This window comes from Phalacrocorax carbo, chromosome 21 (genome assembly GCF_963921805.1).
Source record: "Phalacrocorax carbo chromosome 21, bPhaCar2.1, whole genome shotgun sequence".
In the NCBI taxonomy this organism is placed as follows: domain Eukaryota; kingdom Metazoa; phylum Chordata; class Aves; order Suliformes; family Phalacrocoracidae; genus Phalacrocorax; species Phalacrocorax carbo.
In genome coordinates this window covers 1,779,269-1,800,278 of record NC_087533.1, presented here as the reverse complement: position 1 = coordinate 1,800,278, position 21,010 = coordinate 1,779,269, and the positions used below count along the sequence as shown (strand labels likewise).

General features: G+C 47.6%; 1 protein-coding gene across 5 annotated transcripts in view; it reads right to left on the bottom strand.

Moving 5' to 3' along the window:
- The window catches only part of FLI1 (Fli-1 proto-oncogene, ETS transcription factor), a 91,346-nt gene that overhangs the window by 65,480 nt on the left and 4,856 nt on the right, over positions 1-21,010 (bottom strand). Inside the window, exon 2 of one of the 5 annotated variants that reach the window (XM_064470684.1) lies at positions 17,920-18,002. The exons of 2 other annotated variants lie outside the window; for them this stretch is intronic. Coding sequence is in view for 1 of the 3 variants with exons in the window: in XM_064470683.1 (XP_064326753.1) it covers positions 11,724-11,741 (18 nt within the window). In the remaining 2 variants the exon portion in view is untranslated. Of the gene's footprint in view, positions 1-11,723; positions 12,008-13,325; positions 13,351-17,919; positions 18,003-21,010 lie in introns of those variants that run through there. 2 more of the 5 variants (XM_064470685.1, XM_064470683.1) reach the window with 2 other exon arrangements.

Below are 21,010 nucleotides of genomic sequence, written 5' to 3'. Positions count from 1 at the left end.
CAACCATCAGAAGGAAGAAGTTATAGTTGTCCTTTTCAGTGGGGAGCAGTGGTGGTGGAAAGAAAATCCATCCATCCTTTACAGAAATCTTGAAGAGTTTGGGAAAGGGATGATAGAGCATGGTCATGTCTGACAGCAGAGAGTGGAGCTCAAGAATTGCTTCCACTCCGGAGTTCAAATTAAGTGTCTTAACTTTTCTTCACTCCTAAGGAATTTAGAAGAAGAATCTCTTGTTACATGCGGTGCTTAGCACAACAGAGACCACTCTGGTCTCTAGGCACTACTGTAGCACAAATAATTCATAACACTAACAATCAACCATAATTACATCCTTCCTGAAGCAGAGATGACATATGAGAATACCAAAAATGAAGAGCAGGGAACCAACTGCAAGCTTCTTCCACCCATTAATGACCACCCCATATTCTGTGAGAATGAGAAAACGGCTGCTCTCAGATATAGTGGTGCAAATCCAGAGGATTCATCACAAGCAAGTTTGAACTTCAGTTCAAGTTTTCTTGTTCAAGTTCAGTTCAGCTTTCTCTTTCTAACGGGGATGAACTCCATGCATTTGTCAAATCCTTTGCCCACCGCTCTGGAAGTTCTGAAAAGGCAAAGGACCCCTATAGCTGTAAAGCAGGTTTTTGGGTGCCCGACAGAAACCAGCAAAGCGGACAGAGAGACCACTGTCACCTTTAATACTGACTTGCAGAGACCCTGTTTTCCTGGGCATGAGTTTGTCGGGGCTCAGACTTAAAAGTGGGTATACCCTTTTCCTACCAGAAAAGCATCACAGGGTGATACGTATCAGGTAAGGTTTTTACACAGCCTTCCATATAACACTACTCAAAATCCAGAGGACCCAGTAGCATTGTCAGGGGGAGGACAGAGCTGCTTTTCAGAAGAAAAGGACTAGAAGGTACTGCGGCAAAGCCCTATTCCAGATCTGCCTCTGTAAAATTTCTGCATGGGTAAGAAGTAATACTTTTCAGTCTGGACCCATCCGTGCTGCTTCTTCTACTTCATGCAAGGCAGAAGGCAGATTGCAGCACAAAAACAACCTACTGCGAGACTCTGCACAGACACTCGATCTGCGGCAGGACGGCGAGGAGCTGGAGTTTGGGCCACATGCCATCGGAATGGTAGCAGCTTGCCTTCGGCTTACTAGAGACGTCTCAGATTTCAAGTACAATCTTAGTGTCACAAGGGAATTCACGATCACTCGGATGAAATGTAGCACACGCAAAATTTCTACACACGCATCTTTGGCAGAAAACAGGATTCAGAAGAAATACGTGCAATTAAAAACATGCCAGATCCTGATAAGACACACTGGTTTTCTCTGTGCGTCAGTTCCTCACTTAACGTAAGATCGTTCTTTCTCTTGTCACAGTGGAGATGTTACAGACAATTTTGGTAATATTTGCAAGATGATGCTGAGAGTTCCTGCCTAACAAATCACTTCAGGGCATGCTTATTTTAAAGCCTGATTAGTTCTAATGAAGTCAAATGTATTCCTTTACGGCTCTTAGAAATATCACCAAAATATAAATATTTGTGCTGTGGAAAGATATACATGTGCATATTAGATCTAATTAAGGAAGGATGTTACCACGCATGTCACATGAATTTTGTGGGCAAGTTCAGGCTAGGAGTGTCATCACCAGCAAAATCATCTCTCGCTGCAGCAAACCGTCTCTGAAGGACCACGAGTTACACAGACTGTAGTCTAGATTTTCAGTATGCCTCAAAGACACCCACAGCAACTGTGATACTGACTCAAAATAACTTTCAGTCTTTTGGGATCAATTTGTAAGTGGCGATCTAGCAGAGTTTTGAGCTTGTACATGTACCGATAACAACTTCTCCAGTGATTTTTCTGTGTATCCGTGGTAAAACTCACGTGAAGGTGGTTAAGGTCCACCCTCTGCTGCAAACCCCTGGGTGATCCTAACCTCAGGGACTTGTGAACAGCCACCAGGACTCTCTGCATCTCTGATGGTGACTTGCTGAGTGACCAGTTGCTTCCTGCATTTCACCTCCTAGGTTTTCTTTTTTTTCCTTTGCCTGCTTAGATTATGGGCTTTTATTCCATCTACGTGCCATGCTTCATCTTAGTGGGAGCCTCTAGGGACAAATACCATAATACAAGGAATTAATCATACAAGTCACGACTTCTGGTTCTAATCAGGAGTCAGTCCTAAAGGCTGATCTGCAACACGACCCTCATGGACAAATCCTCAGAATTTAATAGGGATTAAATCAATGGAGTTTTTTATGGAAATTGAATTATACTGTATAGAAACTGTTCCATAAACAGAACACAGCAGAAAAGACGAAACTTCCGTGATTTTCCCCTGGATTTTACAGAAGGGATATAATTTTCTGATACCCCTCCCTAGGTAATCCAAAGTTATTTGATTAAAAATGACATTTTTCAATGTAGGATTTTGTTATTACAGGAGAAAACCTCAAATCGGTACAGTGAAGCCTGCAGAAAGGCGATTCTGTGTAGGAGGGCAATGATGTTAATTCTTTTCCTTGCTTAAAGTAACATAGCTCCTGCTCCTCCCTTAGGCTTGGGTGAGCAGGGCTCCCTGGAAACTCTGCCTTCCTCCTAGCTGGGGTGGTGCGGTCATCCTCTGCTGCTTCAGGCTGTTTTAAGCACTGCCTGCCTTCGGCCACCCTTTCAAGTTTACACACCACATGCGTACGTACATTAAGGCATATAGAGAAAGCAGGCCAAGTCCAGAATCTTTTTTCCTATTCCATATTCCTCCATTCCTGAATTTTGATGGTTTGGATAAATGAACCTGGGATATAAGCTACCTATTCTGGAGAGGCTGAACTTGCAAATTCACTTTGCCTCCACATGCAGATGGCCAACAGGCAGCACAGTTTGCAGTTTCCCTCTCTAAGCCTGCTGAGCTCAGGTGGTTTGGATAAATGGCTAAACCCTAAGCATGAACGAACTGCACTGATTTCAGTGGGAATTTGCAGATATCCAGCATCTATTTCTCAGAATCAGGCCCATGTTTGCACTTATCTCTGTGCTAACGTATAACTCCATACTTATGTAGTTGCTTTTAGTTGTGTTCAGAAGCACTTTTACAGGCATCTACCCAGCCCTGATCTGAGATCACGTTCCTTTATCTGAGCAAGAAGACAAGTGATTCTTGCCGTTCAAGTGAACTTGTGATTCTTAAAAAGAAAAAGCATCAGCCCTGACACGTGAAGATTAGGAAGGGATGGAGCACCTCGGCAAAACGGTACGCTTGTCAGCTGCGTGGGGGGCAGTAGCTGGGAAATCACAGAATCATAGAATGGTTTAGGTTGGAAGGAACCTTTAGAGGTCATCTAGTCCAAACCAGTGAGCAGGGGCAAGGGCTGCTTTCCCAAGGGAACGGGCTCCTTACTGCATGGCATAATTTGGATTTTGCATTGAGTCCTTCACCTTCGTAACGCATTCCTGATGTGACTGGCAGGACTGAAATAGAACTGCAGCCCCATAACAGCTAAGGGAAAAATAGTTATAAGAAGAGAGTAACTGCTATTAAGCGTGGTTGAAGAGTCCGTATTATCATGTATAGGGCTGCCAGTTCAATATGTTCTAGGGCGATGCCATTTGTATTGTAGATGTGTAACCATTTTGGGGAGCATTTCTGCCAGTGACCTACATATTTCAGGACACAAAGTTCCAGCACCAAGTTCAAATACCAAATAAGTTCACAAATACAAGCCTGTGCAAATCAATGAGATCTCAACACCTGATTATCTGCTTCAGCAGAACATTAAAAATCCTGTATCTCTAGTAACATGCAGAGTCTTTGGCCAAGTTTTTCCTTTTCTGCTTTGCTTTGGTAGCTTTTGGTAGCTTTTTTTTGCTTTGGTGGCTGCCCCCTGCTCTGGAAGTGGCTTCACTTCAACAACGCGGTTCTTGCCCCTCTGCAGCCGGCAACACAAAGCTAGGTTGGGTGTAAAGAGGGCACTATCACACCAGGCAGCTCAGGGGCTGGGCAGAAAAATAAAAGGCAAATGCTCGATGCTAAGTCCCAAGGAGATTTGGAACAGGAGCAGCAGAGGAGTTTCAGTTTCCTTTGTTCTGTTAAAAGGAAAAAGGAAACACATCAGGAAACCAGACTGTGGAGCACAGGAAGTCTCACTTTGGCTGATAAAAAGCAACTGATGTGAGGTTGATTCAGATGCAGTTATAAGTCAATTAAGCTTGGAACAACAAGAAGAGCTATCCAGAAGAAATCAGAGAGCCAAATTCTGCTTTTAGCTGTAAAAAAGGTATTTTAACCTCTCCTAATCTTTTCCTTATCTTCTTGTTTTCTTTTTTTAAAGAAAACTGCTATAAAAAACGTTCAAATAAGAATTTTCTCATCGTACAAAAATCGGTTTCCTGAAGTTAGCACACCTTCCACTGACCCCACCATACCTTACTCCAGTTTCTTTTTTTCACTCAGCAACTGTGAAAAAACTGTAAAAAAACCTGTATTCTTGCTGATTTATCTCCTTCCCTCAGATCAAAACCAGCATTAGTTAAGAAGGGCAGGTTTTTTGCTGAGTGAGAAATCAGCAAATGACTAATTAAAGGCTGTCCTGCCCGTTATGTTATTTTCACTCCCTCTGCATGATTGACAAGCGTGGGCCAGTAGGCTAACGTTCAATTCCTGGGTGTGCAGCTTAGTTGGTCTGGGGGGTGTGGAGGTGGGGGCTTTATGGTTTTTTTTTTATTGTTTCTTGCCCCTTTACAGCCCTGTGGTCGGTTGAACTCTGGGTTAGTCTATGCTGGAAGAACAGGAACAAGGTATATGCACATAAGCCAGTAATATCCATGGCATTTACTACAGGAGCCTCTACTGAGCTGCGTTTCTCACCATATTTTAGCACAGATTCAGGAAAATAAAGAATGCTTGATACACATGAAGAGCTAGGGTCATTTTCTTTACAGCATCACACCAACACTGAAGGGAAGCAAAGGCTGAGATTTTGCAAGATGCCTGTGGGATTTAGCCTTCCTTCTCCCACCTATTTTCAGTGAGAATTGTATATTCAGTGCCCCTGAGCCAGTTTTGCAAATCAACATGTTTACATACAGAATCAAAATACTATGTTAAGCACCTCGAAAGCACCCTGGTTTTCAGAGGGAACAGCTACCTTCAAAAGCTAATGAGAGTTACAGGCTACCAGTCCCTTTACAAATGAAGCTGCTTGCTTAGTTAGATAAATATGCACATACAGACCTATTTTGGAAGCAAAACAGAATTAGATGCATCAAAGTGTCTCTGGCATCAAATACTGATGGTCCCTGTCAGGTCATTATTTCAAAGTTTTGCCTTTGGTGCTATTTGTCACTGGAGAAACGGGAGGTTTATCAGGATGTACTTAAATATCTTCACCAGTAACATACAGTAACATATATCCCTTTTGTTTAGGTCTCTGTCTTACAGCTAAAGGAAAAGCTTTTGGTAGCGGAGGTGGGGGAGGAGGGAGGTAACGTTTGTGGCTTTACTACAAGAGGCAAGTTTCTAGATCAGTGTCACTAGCTGTGTAGATACGCATCAGTAATTATGTGGCCTGGGTAACGAGAGGAAGAAAGAAAATAACCAGTAGATGCATTAACATTCTGAAGGCTTTGATATTTGGAAGTCAGTAGATTACACATTGTCCTGTGCCATACGTTGCTGTTTATACCAGCACAATTTAGGTTAGTAATAAGCTACCTGATTGGCACCCTGACTGCCCAGGCATCTGTGATGATGCAGCACACAGGTTAGCAAAGACATGGGTCCGCCATCAGGCAAATTATTTCCAGAAGGAGGCAGAAAACCACATTTGTGTGGTGATATTTTAGTCTGTATTTTCAAAAACAGCTATAAATATGCACTCACAGCCTTGTAACAAAACATTTGTTCGCTCAGAAAGTGTTCTTAGGCATCACCCGTGGAAGTGTGACTGGGCTTTGTATAATCGAGAAGTGTGCTGCAGGCGGCTCTTTTTACATGCCAGGGCTACATGTGCGTTGTGCGCTCACGTTCACATGTGCACGAGAGCACATGAGAGGCACAGACACTGGAAGTAGATCTGTTGTTCAATTCAGAACAAAAGATCTAAAGAGAATTTTACATTGGGGAGAAAGCTGGCTTCAAACCAAGTCATAGAGCTAAGCTTAATGTATTAGAGCAGTTTTTTCTAGGCGAGCCATGTACACATTCATGCATGCTCTAGCAGTAACACCGTGCTTCTGCAGCATTAGGTGTTCAGTAAACCCACAAATATCTGAAAATCTGAAGTTAAGGCTCCCTTGGCTCCTTTCATTTTCCTGCTTGTGCATGTTTGCACAGAGATGGGACGTAGGGTCTTTCTTTAAGTGGTCAAGTAAACTCAAGCAGAATGAGAAACTTCCATTTTTCAAAGGCAACTTATGGGGTGCTGCAAAAGAACTTCCCACACTGGCGTTTTACTGGGAGAAAAAGAATGGAAGATGCTCTGGTTGTACGTTCATAAGTTCTAGGCCGGATCCTTCTGAGAAGATGTGAACAGAAATGAAGAGGAAAGCCTTCTGTAAGACCAGGAGGGAGAGACCTGAAGAAAATAAACTCCGCTTCCTGCAAAAATTGCTTCAGATGCCCTTCCCCCACCACATCTCACCTTATCTCATCTAAGACCTCACTTCAAGGTGCAACCTTAGCCTTTGCTTCTCTCGATTTCTATCCCTTTCTCATAATACTCCAATGAATAGTACTCTTGCACTCCAAGACTCCAGCAAAACCCTTCTTAGAAGAAATGCTGCAAGGAGTGACAGAAGGCGGGCTTTCCCCCCAGCTTGCAGCAGGAGTATCACAAAATTAAAATAAATAACTAAAATAAAAGCATGAAATCCTCAAGACATGCATCTACTACTTAAAATGCCCACATCCTGTTAGGGTGAAATCCACAGTGGTAGAGAGAAACTATACAAGGCTCACAGCACCTCTTTAAAGCCTCTGAGTGAAACCCCAAGTGCCTGCAATCTAAGCAGTTGGTGCTGTTTTGTTGTGTATCAGGTTTGCTTTAGGTTAATCTTCCTTCCCATAGCAGGAGAAATTCTACCACAGAGCAGCAGAGCTACTCAGTTCTGAAATTACTTTCCTGGTGGAGCAAGCGGGAATTAGTACGGAACACCTCGAGCCAGCAGCTCCCAGCACCATGGCGTGATTGTAAGTTCATACTAAGGCAAAAGGCGTGCGTTTGCATATGGATCTTTGAAGGAAAATGAAGCAGCATTATAAAAATATCCCAGATACAAAACATTTCTAACGGTTTTTTGCTGTTATATATTAGAAAGCCATTATGCAATACAAATGCCACCTGAATAGGGACCAGGGTATCAGGCAATATCATCATTTATGCCTTGGAAATTTCAGGTGTTTTTGTTCAAAACTGCTTTTGAGGGACAGCAACGTGGGAAGTTTCCAATGAACAAACATTTCTTTTTTTTCCCCTCAATCTGGAGGTGAAGAGGCCTGCCCTGGGAGTCAACGCCTTTTTGCCAGGAAAGGCCATCTCTAAAGGGCCAAAGCCTGGGCAATTTAGAAGTGGCAAAACAGACATTTAAACTTGTTCAGAAAGGAAACAGTTCTTAGTTGAAGATCTTGATGGCCAAGTTTCAGGACGGGAGCGAACGCCTACAGTTCACAAATGACAAGAAACAGTGATTGCAGTAGAAACCTTACCCCACCCTTCGCTATAGCAACACCAACATACAAGTTGTCTTCTTGTGGAAGGACACAAGTGTGGTTGTCATCTACTCGAGTAATGTGAAATTTTCATTGAATGTCCTTCAGATGGTCTATCCCTTATGTCCAGAACATAACGATAAACAAGTTTTCACAGAATAAAGGCAGCAGTTACACAAAATGGGGTTTTTTTGTTAACAGTCAGGCTTTGGAAAGTGTATTTACTTTAATTATTGTCCACATGCAAAGTGGAACTGAAACAATTAAACCAGTTTGAAACCACACGATTTGTTATTGTGAGGAAGTCCATGCATGGGCATCCTGCTGAGATTAGATGCACCTTTTTTTGATATAATTTCAGGCAATAAAAACTAAACCCCCCAAACACAATGTGAATTAAGTCAAAGCGGGATGTTAACCAAAAGAAGATGTGATTCGAAGTATCTGCAGGCACACAATAAAAATGGTTTTGACTATTTAAAATTAGTGCAAACGTAAGCCGTCCTGAGTTTCACTGGCTCTCAATCATCTTCTGCAAGTGTTGTTCACAGAATATGGACTAAATATGGAAATGAGATGATAATGGTAAAGATTTGCTGCACTTCTTCCTGCATAAAAGACCTTAGAGGGTTGCTCTAGAAGTCACTTTCCAAGCCAGCCAGTCCACCTCCCATGTCAGGTATTAAGCAGATTATTTGAAGAATGCAGCAGAAATTGCCTCCCACTACACCAGTAAGTGATCTAATTCCCCTCAAGATAAATAATTGTTTATGAAGAAATAAAGACATGTTCTAGACCTGGTGTGTTGGCTCAGCAATATCACTTGTGACCAAAGTCAGTGCATGATGGGGAAAAATCACTTACAGTCCTGAGCTGATCCCATAATGCATGTTTATATCCATGGAATTCCCTGAGTTTTGGATTAAAAAATTCTGAGAACGACTTCAATGCACACTTGCACATAACATCCACAGAGGATGCATACGTAGCCCAGGGTCATCCTGACCACGTCTATTCCCTGACCATGCTCCATTCCCCCAGGTGTGTGTGATTGTGAGCCCTCGGGACAGCTCAAGGCTACAGCGGATTTACCCCTTCCCTGCAAAGTTACCCTGCGGTTGGGCAGGTTTTGGTTAAATTATTCCAGGTAAGCAAAACCAGCCATCAGAGAGTCTGTTGTCAGAACTCCTTCTGAATAACATAAAAAGATTAAGACGAAATTACGGGTCCAATATTGGGGATCACAGGGTGAAGGGAGAGATGTTTATAGTAGACTGGTCTCAGACTCCTTCTGCCAAGTTAAGTCTTTGGCTCAATTAAAACAATTAGTCCATGGAATAGTTTCGCAAAGACTTAAAAGTCACTTGCATTGTTTAAACTGAAGACAGTCACCTGGAGCGTGTAGCCCTCTCCGATACCTAGTCTGCACTGCACAGCACTATCTTCTACACAGACAGGTATGTTTCTGAGTTTACGGAGGGAAGAGCTTCCTAACCACGCTGGTACACAGATTTCATCTGGTCCCTCACTGTGTGCTTGCTCTAGATGATAAAGGAGCCTTTTTCTGCGTTCCTTTTGCTCTCTAGTCACTTGCGTGCATCTTTCTGACATGTTATTTCCTAACCCAAACGCACGGCTTTGAGAGAAATCAATGCATAGAACCTACAGGAGAGCAGACCTAAGGATATGATTGCTTTTAAATTGCTTTCCTCTGGCTACAGTACAGGTTTGCTTTACTACGTCCTAGAATTTAGAAAATCTGCCCTGAAGCACAGGTTATATATAGAGCTCAGCACATTAAAAACACTTAAGCATCTCAAGCCACATCCTCTCCCGTTGCCCTTCACCTGAGGCAGGCTAGGCAAGGTGGTCTAACCCCTTCCTTTCAGCGGTAAAATGCAGCAAATCTGTCAATGCGTGGGTCTGATATCCCTTAGAAACCCACTCTTTTTCTCCCCGGCAAGAAAATTTGCAAGAAATGTCAAATAATCCGGAGGGCACCACAGGAGCACTGATCTACATGCATGGTACAGAAAAGGGATGAATTAAAGGAGGAGGCAAGCCAGACATGGGGACCTGCAGCAACTTGGTGATGGTCCTGGAACTGCTCAGTGAATGAACCCAAGAGGAGGCTCCCAGTGTATCTGGATCCCACCTCTCTTAGCTCAAACAGCCAAATTATTTCTGGACTGCAAGTGAAGCAGGACAACATAAGAAAAGGCTGCAGAGCAGTCAGCGAGCAGATCCAGGAGCTGGGGCAGTGACCTGGGATGCGGCTGAGTTCCTTCTTTCACCACAGCCTCCCCAACGTGACTGTAGGCCTAGCTGCTCAGCGTTGCAGTTCCTCATCTCCAAACTGGGGGGGCTGAAGGGGGTTAGCAACAGTTCTTTGCAGCACGGGGTGACTGGGGAGAGGAGGAGCTCCCCGTAGGCACCCTGGGCTACAGGGTCATGGGAATACTTCAGCACCTTTCAGAGGATGGTGTGGGGGGCTCATGGCCTGTGCAGAGAAACAAGTCCATGCGTGCACCGCAGCAAATGTACAGATGGGAAATTTCTGCACTTTCACTGCACAATATTTAGGCCTCCACAAATCAAAGAAGGTTGTGGTGCACTAAACATATCCTGAACGAGGCCCGGGTTACTTTTGCTACGGATCTGAGGAGGTGGTGGGGGAGACATGTCTTATTCCTGCCATACCTTCCAAATTTTGTGCTTTCAATGATCCTGCTTTCTCTCCTCCTTTCCAACAGTCACCCTTTCTTTCCTTCCTTCTTTCCTTTTTCCATTCTCTCTTCCTGGCCATCTCCTTCCCTCCCCCTTCTTTTGGGACCCTTCCAAACAGTGCACTTGTCACAAGCTGCAATCTAAGGGAGAAAGTTTCAGTTCCTGCCCGTTTGCAGCTTCTTTCTCCCCAGGTCAGCAAAAAAAAAAAAAAAAAAAGAAAAAAAAAAAGACAACTTTTAAGAAGAGATCAACACCCCACCCAGGCGATAGGCATCTTTCGAAATCCTCCAACCCAAACACACCCACAGCGTCTCTCGCTTCAAGGCTCTTCTGTTCGAGCTGCTTCTGTGCTACAGCGCTCCCTCAAGAAGAGCCCATAAGAATTGCACAAGGGTCCCCCAAACCAAGAAAGCCAACTCTCTGCTGGCTAGAGCTCTGAGAAACAGCGTGAGCCACCTCAAGGGGCTTGGGAAAGGCTGGCTTTACCTTTGCAGAGGCTGAAGGAGCGGCCCGTTGGATGGGGGAAAGGAGGGGGAACCGCTCTCCAAGTCCCAGCAGCGTCCTCGGTTGCTCAAGGCCACCAGAGGTTGGCTGTGTCGTGGTTTTTTGCCACACTCTTTGCTTCCCCTTCCCCCTGCCTCGCCCCAAGCTAGGGTGATGTTTCTCCTCCAAACGGCCGCGTCCCTCGCTCTCTACCCCCCCCCCAAAAAAAAACCAAAACAACCGAAAAACAAAAACTGCTGGAGGAAATACACAGGCGACCACCAGAGCCGGCAGCGCATTTCAAGCCGGGCCGGGCGAGGAAGTCAGAGCCAGGGGCTCACATCTGGGGCCAGCTCGGAGCCGCTCTGGCCCCTGCCGCCCCCAGCGCCCCCCCGCCGCTCTCGGCGGCGCCTCGCAGCCCCGGGCGGCGCAGAGCCCCGGGGGCAGGAGCTGTCACTGCCTTTCCGCCGAGCCGGGCATGTCCCCGGGGCCCCCCCTCGGCCCCCCTCCGCGGGGCGGGAAGGCGCAGAGCCCCGCACCGCCAAGCGGGGTACGAGCGGGTCCGGCGGGCTCCCCGCTGGCTGCGAAGCCCCCCCTCAGGGCACCGGGGAAGCGAAGGGGAGAGCCCCGGCACGCTGCGGCGGCGGCGGAGGAGGAGGAGAAGGAGGAGGAGGAGGAGGAGAGAGCGGCCGCTCCGGGGCGGAGGGACGGAGCCGGACCCCAGCCCCCGCGCCCCTTCCCAGCGCCCCCCCGCTAGAGGGGTCCCCCAGCCCCTCCGGCCCCCCTTACCTTAATAGTGCCGTCCATCTAGAATAACTTCCAGCCGGTACCAGCAATATTCCACACATTGACCCGGTTTAGCCTGCAACCGAAGCCTCCTGAAGTTTTTTTTTATCCTTCTCTCTCTTTTCGCTTTTCTCCCTGCCCTTCCAGCGGTTTTGCTTTCCTCTCTGTATCCCCTCTCCTCCTCTCTCCCTCTCCCTCCCTCCCTCTCTCTTCGTCTCTCTCTTTTTTTAACTTTGGTTGTTGCAGCAGAGCGAAAAAGAGACAGTTAACCGGATGAAACGTTTTTTCTGCTAATTTTGGGAAGTGAAGTCACTCGAGGAGGAAACTTTCGTCTCTCCACTGGTCCTGCCTTCTTGATGAAAATATATATATTTTACATACAGGATATTTGCTCCATTTAGATAAGAAGGGGCAGAACAATAGCTACCTCTGTCAGCTCTTGTTTGTCGCCAGGGCAGCCAGTCCAACGCAGACCTTGCCTTGCACCCCAGACCGTATTAGCGAGCGCCGTGTGTCATCCCACAGTTTAGTTTAACATGTTTTTTGCAATTTTTTTTTTCCTTTTGGCTGGAGCGGCTTCAGCCTGACACTGAATTTCCGTCTCTTCCCACAGATTTTTTTATTAATGCGTTTTCCAGTCACAGGCAAAAATTAAGGGGAGAAGAACGTAAATACGATTCGGTCGCGGCAGGCAGGGGGGAGAAAATAAAAAGTCTGGGGATTAAAACGTATTTAAAACATACTTCGGCCCCTCTCCTTCACGCCTCCCAGCACGGAGGGTGAGACGAGGGTTCGGTCCCTGCCAGAAATGAGCGGTAAGTGCAATAATGCAAGACGGACAAACGACTCCAGCAATTAAAGCACACGCTGCAAACGGGTCTGCGGGAAACCGGAGGCTTTTTTCCACTTTCATCCCTTCCCTTCGCTCCCAGGCACCCCGAGGGATGGGATATCGGGCTCGGAAGCGAAGGTGCTGAGGTGGATGGAAGCCCATCCGTTCCACCTCAGGGGCTGGGAGTACTTTCCCCAGCCCCCTCTCACAGTGCAAGTTTCTCCCTAGACCGTTAAAACCCCACTCAGAAGGGGGTGACACCCCCTACTTTATAAGCTAAAAATGACAAAAATTTACAATAAGCGTCCGATCAGCTGAATTTTCCGTTCCCGATTGCCGTGTTAGCATGGGCACTGCAAAAACCCAACCACCAGCCTTTAAATCTCATTTTAGACCTGGCGAGCCCCTGCCGTGCAATTCTGTCTTTCATTCAAACGGGAGCGGTCACCAGAAAAGAAACGCGCTTTCCCTTTTTTTTTTCCGGGAAAGGCTGAAACCCTCCAAAGGATCCGAGGAAAGGAGACAATACCCGCCTGTCCAGCTCCCCGCTCCACTTCCACCACCCCCACCCCCCCTTGCAAAAATAGCAAGCAGCTAACAGCGGAACACATCATGCAACGCTTTGGGCGTCCTTTATTCCCCACTTCTGCAAACTGCTGCAGCCCGAGGAAAAAGATCAGAGGGTGGAATAAAAGGAGGGCGAAGCCAAGAAAGAAAAGTGTCAAGGCAGGAGGACACTCCTGCACGTCAGATCTCTCGGGGGAGAGGATTACCTTGTCCAGTGCCAGTTGTGTCCAGTCTTTTTGTTTCCCCCTGTCTTTAGTCCAACCACGGGGAGGGGAGGGGGGGGAAATCAAAATGATATCCAAAGTTATTCTGCACCCGCCCCTTCCAAAAGGGAAATGCAATAATGCCACTAGTGTTTCTACTCGGCTGCGGCAGAGATGTCTTATTAATACTTTATTTCTCCAAGACCCAAGCTGGCAGGAGAGAGCTGCAGATCCCCCTTGCCCCTCCCTCCCCTCCCTCCCCCTCCTCTGAAATTAGCTTCATCAATTCAGCTACAACTTTTTAGTTCGGATGCAGACACGGGACCGAACGTGACCAGACCTGGAGGTTTTGGCTTGCTGCTTGCCAGCGATTGAGGCCGTCTGCAGCCGGGAGGTGAAGCGGGGAGGGGGGGGAGCGGAGGGGACAGCCCCGCCGCCTCCCCTCTCCCCCCACCCCCGTCCTCCCCCCTGTCTGCTTTACAATCCAGGGGTCTGCGCTGGGGTCCCCGGAGAGCAGCACATCTGGATGCTGCTAGCGGGGTCAGGTCCCCCCTTGCCTAGGGCCACAAGAACTGGAGTTCAATTAAAAGAAATCACGGTTAACCCTTTGCTTTCCTCATTACTCTTTCTATTTCCCTGCCCTCACCCCACCCCCCACCCCCCCGCAAATACTCTTTTCTCCACCCCCCCTTCAGCGGTACCACATGGCAGGCTGCAGCAACCCGAAAAGCAAGAGGTTAAAGGGAAGAGTGAAACGCATCCTTTCAAAACCCAAATGGTTTCCTCTCTAGACAACACTCTCCACCGGCTCCGAAAAAACAACGCGGGTGGGGGGTGAGGGAGAGGACGGGCTGAGGATCTTAACCGCGAAAGGAAGGGAGGGGGAAAAATACCCTGGAAGGACCCTCTGTCACCCACGGACCTCACGGGGCATTTTGGGTTTAGGCTGCGGGACCGACAGGTCTCCGTGGGGGAGAGCCGGGGAGCTGAGGGCGGCGGGGAGAAACCACCTGAAAACGAGCCCGGCTTGCGGGAGAGGAGCCCGGCGTTCGCAAAACACCCTTTCCCGTGCCCCGGCCTGCGAAGACGGACAAGTCCGGCACGGGCAGCGGATCTCCAGTGCTCCCAAAGGCTGGAAGATGTCAAACAGACCCCCCTCCGTCCCAGCAGGAGATATTTTAGGAGCCCAAGTCTGCATTTTATTGCCAGACGGGCACCGTGACCCTCAGGGGCTTATTTTGCATGTCTGAGGATGACTCGAATGGAAGCACGTTCGGGTCACTTGTTAGAGCGGGGCCATCAGGGGTGCTCCGGGCTTTACCTCTTGTGTTCGGTCTAAAATAAGATTTGCAAAAAGTCCAAGAGATAAGGTAATGAGCGAAGTTGTTAAACATTATAACAGACAAGCCGAACAATCTATTTTCCTCCCAAATAATGTAACAATAGAACCTTTGCTTCATCTTTTCCTTCTTTTTTTTACCTCCCCCCTTAAAAAAAATAAAATAAAAAAACCCAAAAACAAAACAAAAAAAACCCCACACAACAAACAAACCAAAAAACCCCATCCACCCACCCTTGAAGTTATCTCAAACTTTTTGGAAAAGGAAAAGGCTGGAATATTCATAAACTTCGTGCGCCAAGCTCTGAATCATCCTAGGTGATTGTTCAGTGACTTGGGGTATTTAACTGTTTGCGAGACAGGCGGGGAAAGCAAAGCCATCGCCGGGCACGCTGCTGATCAATGTGCGCAACTTTCTATCTGATGCTCAGCTTTTAGATGCATATGTATATACAGTAAAGGAATTATGATCTCTTTAATGTGGTTATCACCAGACATCTGGAAAATCATTTGATCTTGGCAGCCACGGAAGATTTCAAATGCTTACATTGGGACAGGCTGGTAGAAATCTGTTACTCCTCTATTATTATTATTATTACTATTATTATTATAATCATCATCATCATTATAATTATCATTATTTTTCGCTCCGCTTATGAATGAAAATAAATTCTCGACCCAAGTTTTTAATTAGTTCGGTCTTGATCTCAAGCGCTCGGCATGTCCCCATCTCCTCTCTTCGTCCTTACCAGCGGGTTACACCGACTGCAGCCTCACGCAAAGAAGGTGAAAACCCACCGGCTTTGGTGTGACCCCACTGAAATCAATAAGGGTTTTGGGGGGAATTTGGCTCAGGACCATTTCACGTCCAGCACCAAAGGAGTTAACCCCTCGGTCTAGTTCAATGCCAGTCCTTCGCGGGGCTACACAACCTCAAAGATAGGGATTTTCTGTCTGTAATCCACACGGGGTTAGTGGTCATCACTTCATAATTAAAACCGTCTAGTTATTCTACAGGAATAAACATAATAAAAACCTTCCCGGGCCTCAGTTGCAGGTTAGAAGTCTTCGTGTCGGAGGATGGGAAAGGGGGTTGGCTTATTTCACCCTCTCTCACCCGGACGGCATCAGCTGAGCTCAGTTAACCCCCAGTCTGGGACTGTCGCTTTGAACTAACGCCCCAGAAACCAGCAGCCACTCCCTGACTTTGTCTCTAGAAAGTGGCTCCTTTCCCATTAACTGTGACAAAGTGTCCTCTTCCTCTTAACTAGCTTTGTATACATGTATACACACGCACACCTTGCGCTAGGTCTCCTGTGTGTATACATTACACGTATATCAAGCTTCCTACATAGACTATCCTCTGTAAACGTATTTACAACATTTAGCACCATTCTTTGCCCGCAGCTGTATTTGCAGAAGGCCAGGCTCTATTCTGCTCCAGTCTTTACTAGAGGGAAAAGCTCCACCAACTTCAGTGAATGTTTAAAATTTCCGGGTCTGAATTTCCTCTGGCACCAACTCCGCTGCAGAATGAAAAACGCGACGTGTTTTGTTTATTTTCTAAACCCACATTCTTACAAGCAAAAAACCCGAACTACAGCCCTGGGATTTGATCCCCAGAAACGAATCCCAATTCTAAACTAAACTAATTGGGCAAACCTCTGCTATTCAGCTACAGCAATAAAAAGGAATCGGTAGCGTTTTCCAGCCCCACGACTGGATCGGGCCCCTCCTACCTCTTGGTCTACAGGAACAGCCCATGGGATTTGGGAACTTGAAGCCGGAAAGTTATTCACTGCTAATCGGTACTAAGTAAAACATAATGTCTTAAAAGCGGGGTGGAGAAGATGCAGTAGCTTTGAAGCTGCGGAGCAATTAGGCGAAGAGTGGGGTAAGCGGTGTCCTGGCTAGTTTTATTTGAGCTCCATGTCCCAATAAAACAGCCCCTGCCCTCCCTTCCTCCCCCATCCCGCAATTATTGAAAAACTGAGGCATAAAAAACCCAAAATACTGAAGGCCAAAAACCCAGGCTGCAGTGCACTAGCTCCAAACGTCTGGCCCCTCGCTTGAGGCCATAATTAATTTGAGATTTATTTTTATTGGAGAACCCAGTCTCGTCTGACCTTAGCCAAACAAGACTTCAGCTAGACCCTTGATGCGCTTGAATGGAACAGAATATTTCTCTCTAACTGCTCTTCAGGCGTCCGTGCCTGCTTTGAATTTGTTCCCTCAGACTTCATATATTTGGAGATTTGCAGGAAAGATTTAAAGCATTTTCTCCCCCCACACCCCCTTAGCATTCACTTTCTTTTTCTTCCCATTTTGCTTCCCTTTCCCTCCACACCTCCTTTCCAAACACTGGGCTGGGACAGCATAGGAAAGGCTGGCATACAAAATTCCCTGGATGCAGCGTATTGGTGGGGGGCGGTTTTCTGCGAATCGTGAAGGAATGGAGCCATTAGAAGGTCGCAGAGTTGGGGAGGGGGGTTGGCTGCTCGAACCCTGCTTGTCTGAAGGCGGGAGTCGCTGTAAAAACTTGTCCCTCGTGCCCCAGAGCCCGGTTTATTTCAGAGAGCTCCAACATGCTACGTTTGCAGGAGAGAAACAACGTTTCTCCCACCTTCTCCACCTAAATTCAAACCGTGTCTTGAAGGTAAAGGGGAGGAAGAAACAATGTCAGCTCTACCCACTCAGTGCTGGGGTTGAGGACGGGTAAAAAAAGCCAGCCGGGATTCGCTGGACACCGGGAGATGGGAAGGGATTTTTCTGTTTAAAATAGACAGGTAGGTGCAAACAAGGACTAAATCCTTAAGCACCAAGTTGTCATAAGGCATTAATCAGCGACTTGCTAAAGTCTAACAACTTAGCAGCGTTTCAGCCTCAAGAAATGAGCGCCAGAAAAAAAAAGAACGAGTCGGTGTATACGTAGATTAATCATCACGAAGCGTGCGAATGACGAAAGAAGCCCACGGCAGCTCCTCTGCTCGCTCTGCCGACAAAGCTACTGCCATTCCCACCTTCTCTGGAGGCGCCTGGTCCCATCCGCCCGAGAAAAAGAGGCAGAAACGGATAATGCCCTAGAGGATGCTCCCAGTAGGAATAATACTGCCTGAACTTGGAGAAAACTAACTCATAAAGGCTTTGATTTTCCCTTTTCTGCCAGGCTAAGGCTCTCGGAAGGGGGGGGGGGGTTGGGATACGACAGGTTTCTGCTCCGCGCAACAGCATTTCTAGTATCCGCGGGTCCCTGAGCACCTGTGGGATGACCCCAGCTCAGGTCCCTCTGCAGCGCCTTCCCCTCGGTCGATGCATCAGGCACCATCTCCGCTGCGGGATTTCTGTTGTAAAAAAAAAAAAAAAAAAAAAAAAAAAAGAAAAAAGGAATAACGGGATATTCTTTCCTTTGTAACCTGTCCCCGAGAAGCCTCTGGCTGCTGCTGCCCAGCGGGAAAGATAACGCGTCCGTGTCAGGGTTTGTCGCATTGCTCGCTCCAAAGAAAATCTCACTGTTTTGTCCTTAAAAAAAAACCAACCAACCTCCTCTGTCTTTAGGGATTCTGTAAATTTTCCAGGCAGAGTGAAAGCAAGAACAAACCAAATATTGTTTCCAGCCACCCAGACTATTTTGCCTCCATGAATATGCTTCTTTGTACGGTACCACAAACGTTATGGCTGCATGAAATCCATTTCTAAGCGAGAAGTCCCGCGCTTGCACGGTGGCTCCTCCCTAGGGGAAAGCCCATCTTCGTGCCCGGTCGAAGGGCTGGGCTGGGGATCATTCCGCGAACAAGCTCGCAAAGGGGAGCATGCAGCTGCTCAGTGGGTGCTCCCCAAAACTGACCAGGGGATCGGAGCGGGGAGCAAACGCACCGCCTCCCCCAGGAGGCTCGCCGCCGGTCCGAGGCGTCCAGCGCCTAACCGAGCTGCTCCTGGGGAACTGCCTTCAATATTCCCCCTCGGGAGGCTGTTTTAAACATCACCCCCAGGCGCGGCAGAGGAAAGGAGGGGGAAAGCAGGGGTGATGCCAGGACACCCGGTCCCGTGTGATGGGGACTATTGCAGCCCTCTCTGACTTCTCCTGCACAGGCCACGGGACTTGACCCCGCGGGTCTTGCCCCAGGCTGGCAGGGCTGGTACCTGGAAAAGGAGCTCCAGAAGGAGGGAGGTCCTCCCCGGCCCCGGGCTGCTCTGCAGAGCCCCGGGATGCTCCCCCCGCCCCGGGCCGGGGATGCTCTGCAGAGCCCCGAGGTGCTCCCCCCCCGGGCCGGGGATGCTCTGCAGAGCCCCGAGGTGCTCCCGCCCCGGGCCGGGGATGCTCTGCAGAGCCCCGAGGTGCTCCCCGCCCCGGGCCGGGGGTGCTCTGCAGAGACTCGGGGTGCTCCCCGCCCCGGGCCGGGGATGCTCTGCAGAGACCCGGGGTGCTCCCCGCCCCGGGCCGGGGATGCTCTGCAGAGACCCGGGGTGCTCCCCGCCCCGGGCCGGGGATGCTCTGCAGAGACCCGGGGTGCTCCCCGCCCCGGGCCGGGGATGCTCTGCAGAGCCCCGAGGTGCTCCCTGCCCCGGGCCGGGGATGCTCTGCAGAGACCCGAGGTGCTCCCCCCCCGGGCCGGGGATGCTCTGCAGAGACCCGGGGCGCTCCCCGCGGAGCTGCAGGCGCTGCCCTGGGGAGGGCAGGGCAGGAGCTGTGTTTACAAGCTGGGGAACCGAAAGCAGAAGCAATGACTTTCTCTGTGCGAGGAGGGGTGGGATAGAAGAGGAGATAAGCTTGTGGATGTTGCTGAAGGGCATAAGAAAAGCATGGGTGAATAAACAACCCCCCAGATTATTCTTGTACCACCTTTACACCCATATTAAAGCACAAACTGGCAGCTGCAGAAGGGGAGCAAAGGCTGCTGTGGCCCAGAGTAGCTTGTGGCAATGGCAATAACTAAAAGTCCAGTATTTGGAGGTCACGTTGCTTTGCTTACGGACCTAATCCTTTCCACATCCCTACAGTCAGGATTGCGGTGCTGTCTTTTAAAATTTAATTTCCCAATTATATTACATGTTTCAGTCTCTGGAGTCAAATACACATGTTTAGATGAGATTAGCACCCTCTGATATACTGTAAATTATTAAGTACTTGCAGATCAGTAAGCCCCAGAATGGTATAAGGAATAGAAATACTTTATCAGTTATGCAGAATAAAGCAGTAAGGATCAAAATTTTTAAATACACATATATTTGTAATTTTCTATCCCTCTATCGTGTTAAGGCCCACAAAAGAAGTGTGTACGAGAGAACAGGTAGTCCTGTCGTGAGGTTGTAATAGGATCTTTTAACAGTGCTTTAGGTCAGATCCATACGTCCTGTGTGGTTATGATGTAAATCAAGGTTACAACACCGAGAGGCTGAACTTTGCCAGTATGACTCAACATAACCCATCCTTGTTACAACAAACCATTTTAAAAATGAAATCCTCCTCTTCCCCCCTCCAGCCTTTTTGCATTTTGAATGCTGTGGCAAGAAAACCAGCATGGCCTGAAGGTGGTCATGGCCTATTTTGTACCCCAGGGGTAGGACAGCAAATGTGTTCCTCCTGGGAGCTCCTGTGGAACACCCTGCCCACAAACCCCTCTCAGTCACAACACATAGAGACAAGGCATTTTTCTACACAAGGCATAAACAAACATAAAACTTATTTTATATAATGAGTTTGTTGAAGAGGATTTACAGAAGACATTGATCCAGATCTTGCTTTTTCTGTTGTGTCATGGGGGTACTGTACACATCACCAGCTAAGATTCCATGAAAGTAATAAATAAAATACTTCTCCCTCCCACAAGATGGTCAAATAAGTTTTTTTCTGGAGAAGGAACAACATGAAAGAAAATAATAATAAAAAAAAGAAAGACCTGGGAAAAGAGGAATTTGAACTCAATCCCTCCTTTTCAAACTTCTTCCTCACCACAGCTTAGGAAGTCCTCAAAGATCTGTGTGGGGAAGCAGTAAAGAGAAGGCAGGTGCTGTCTAAATCTGACCAGTGCCTTGTTCTTACACAGCACTTTCATCCGCACTTTAAAGATGGAGAAACACAGGAACAGAGACTCAAAGTGTCTCGCTCAGGAGCGCCAAGCCCACACTGGCAGGGCTTGGCTCCATACCCACTTTTCCTGACTTTCTGCCTAGATCATCAGTCAATCCCACCTCTTCTACAAATAAGCCAGTCACAGCTCTCTGCTGACCCTGGGTGCATCTGAGTTGGTGGAAACTGTCACCAACCTCAGGTGGGCCAGAGACTGACCTAACCAGTATGTTTAAGGCTCTGATCCTCCTGAATTTAACCAATGTCCAACTTTTAAGAGCC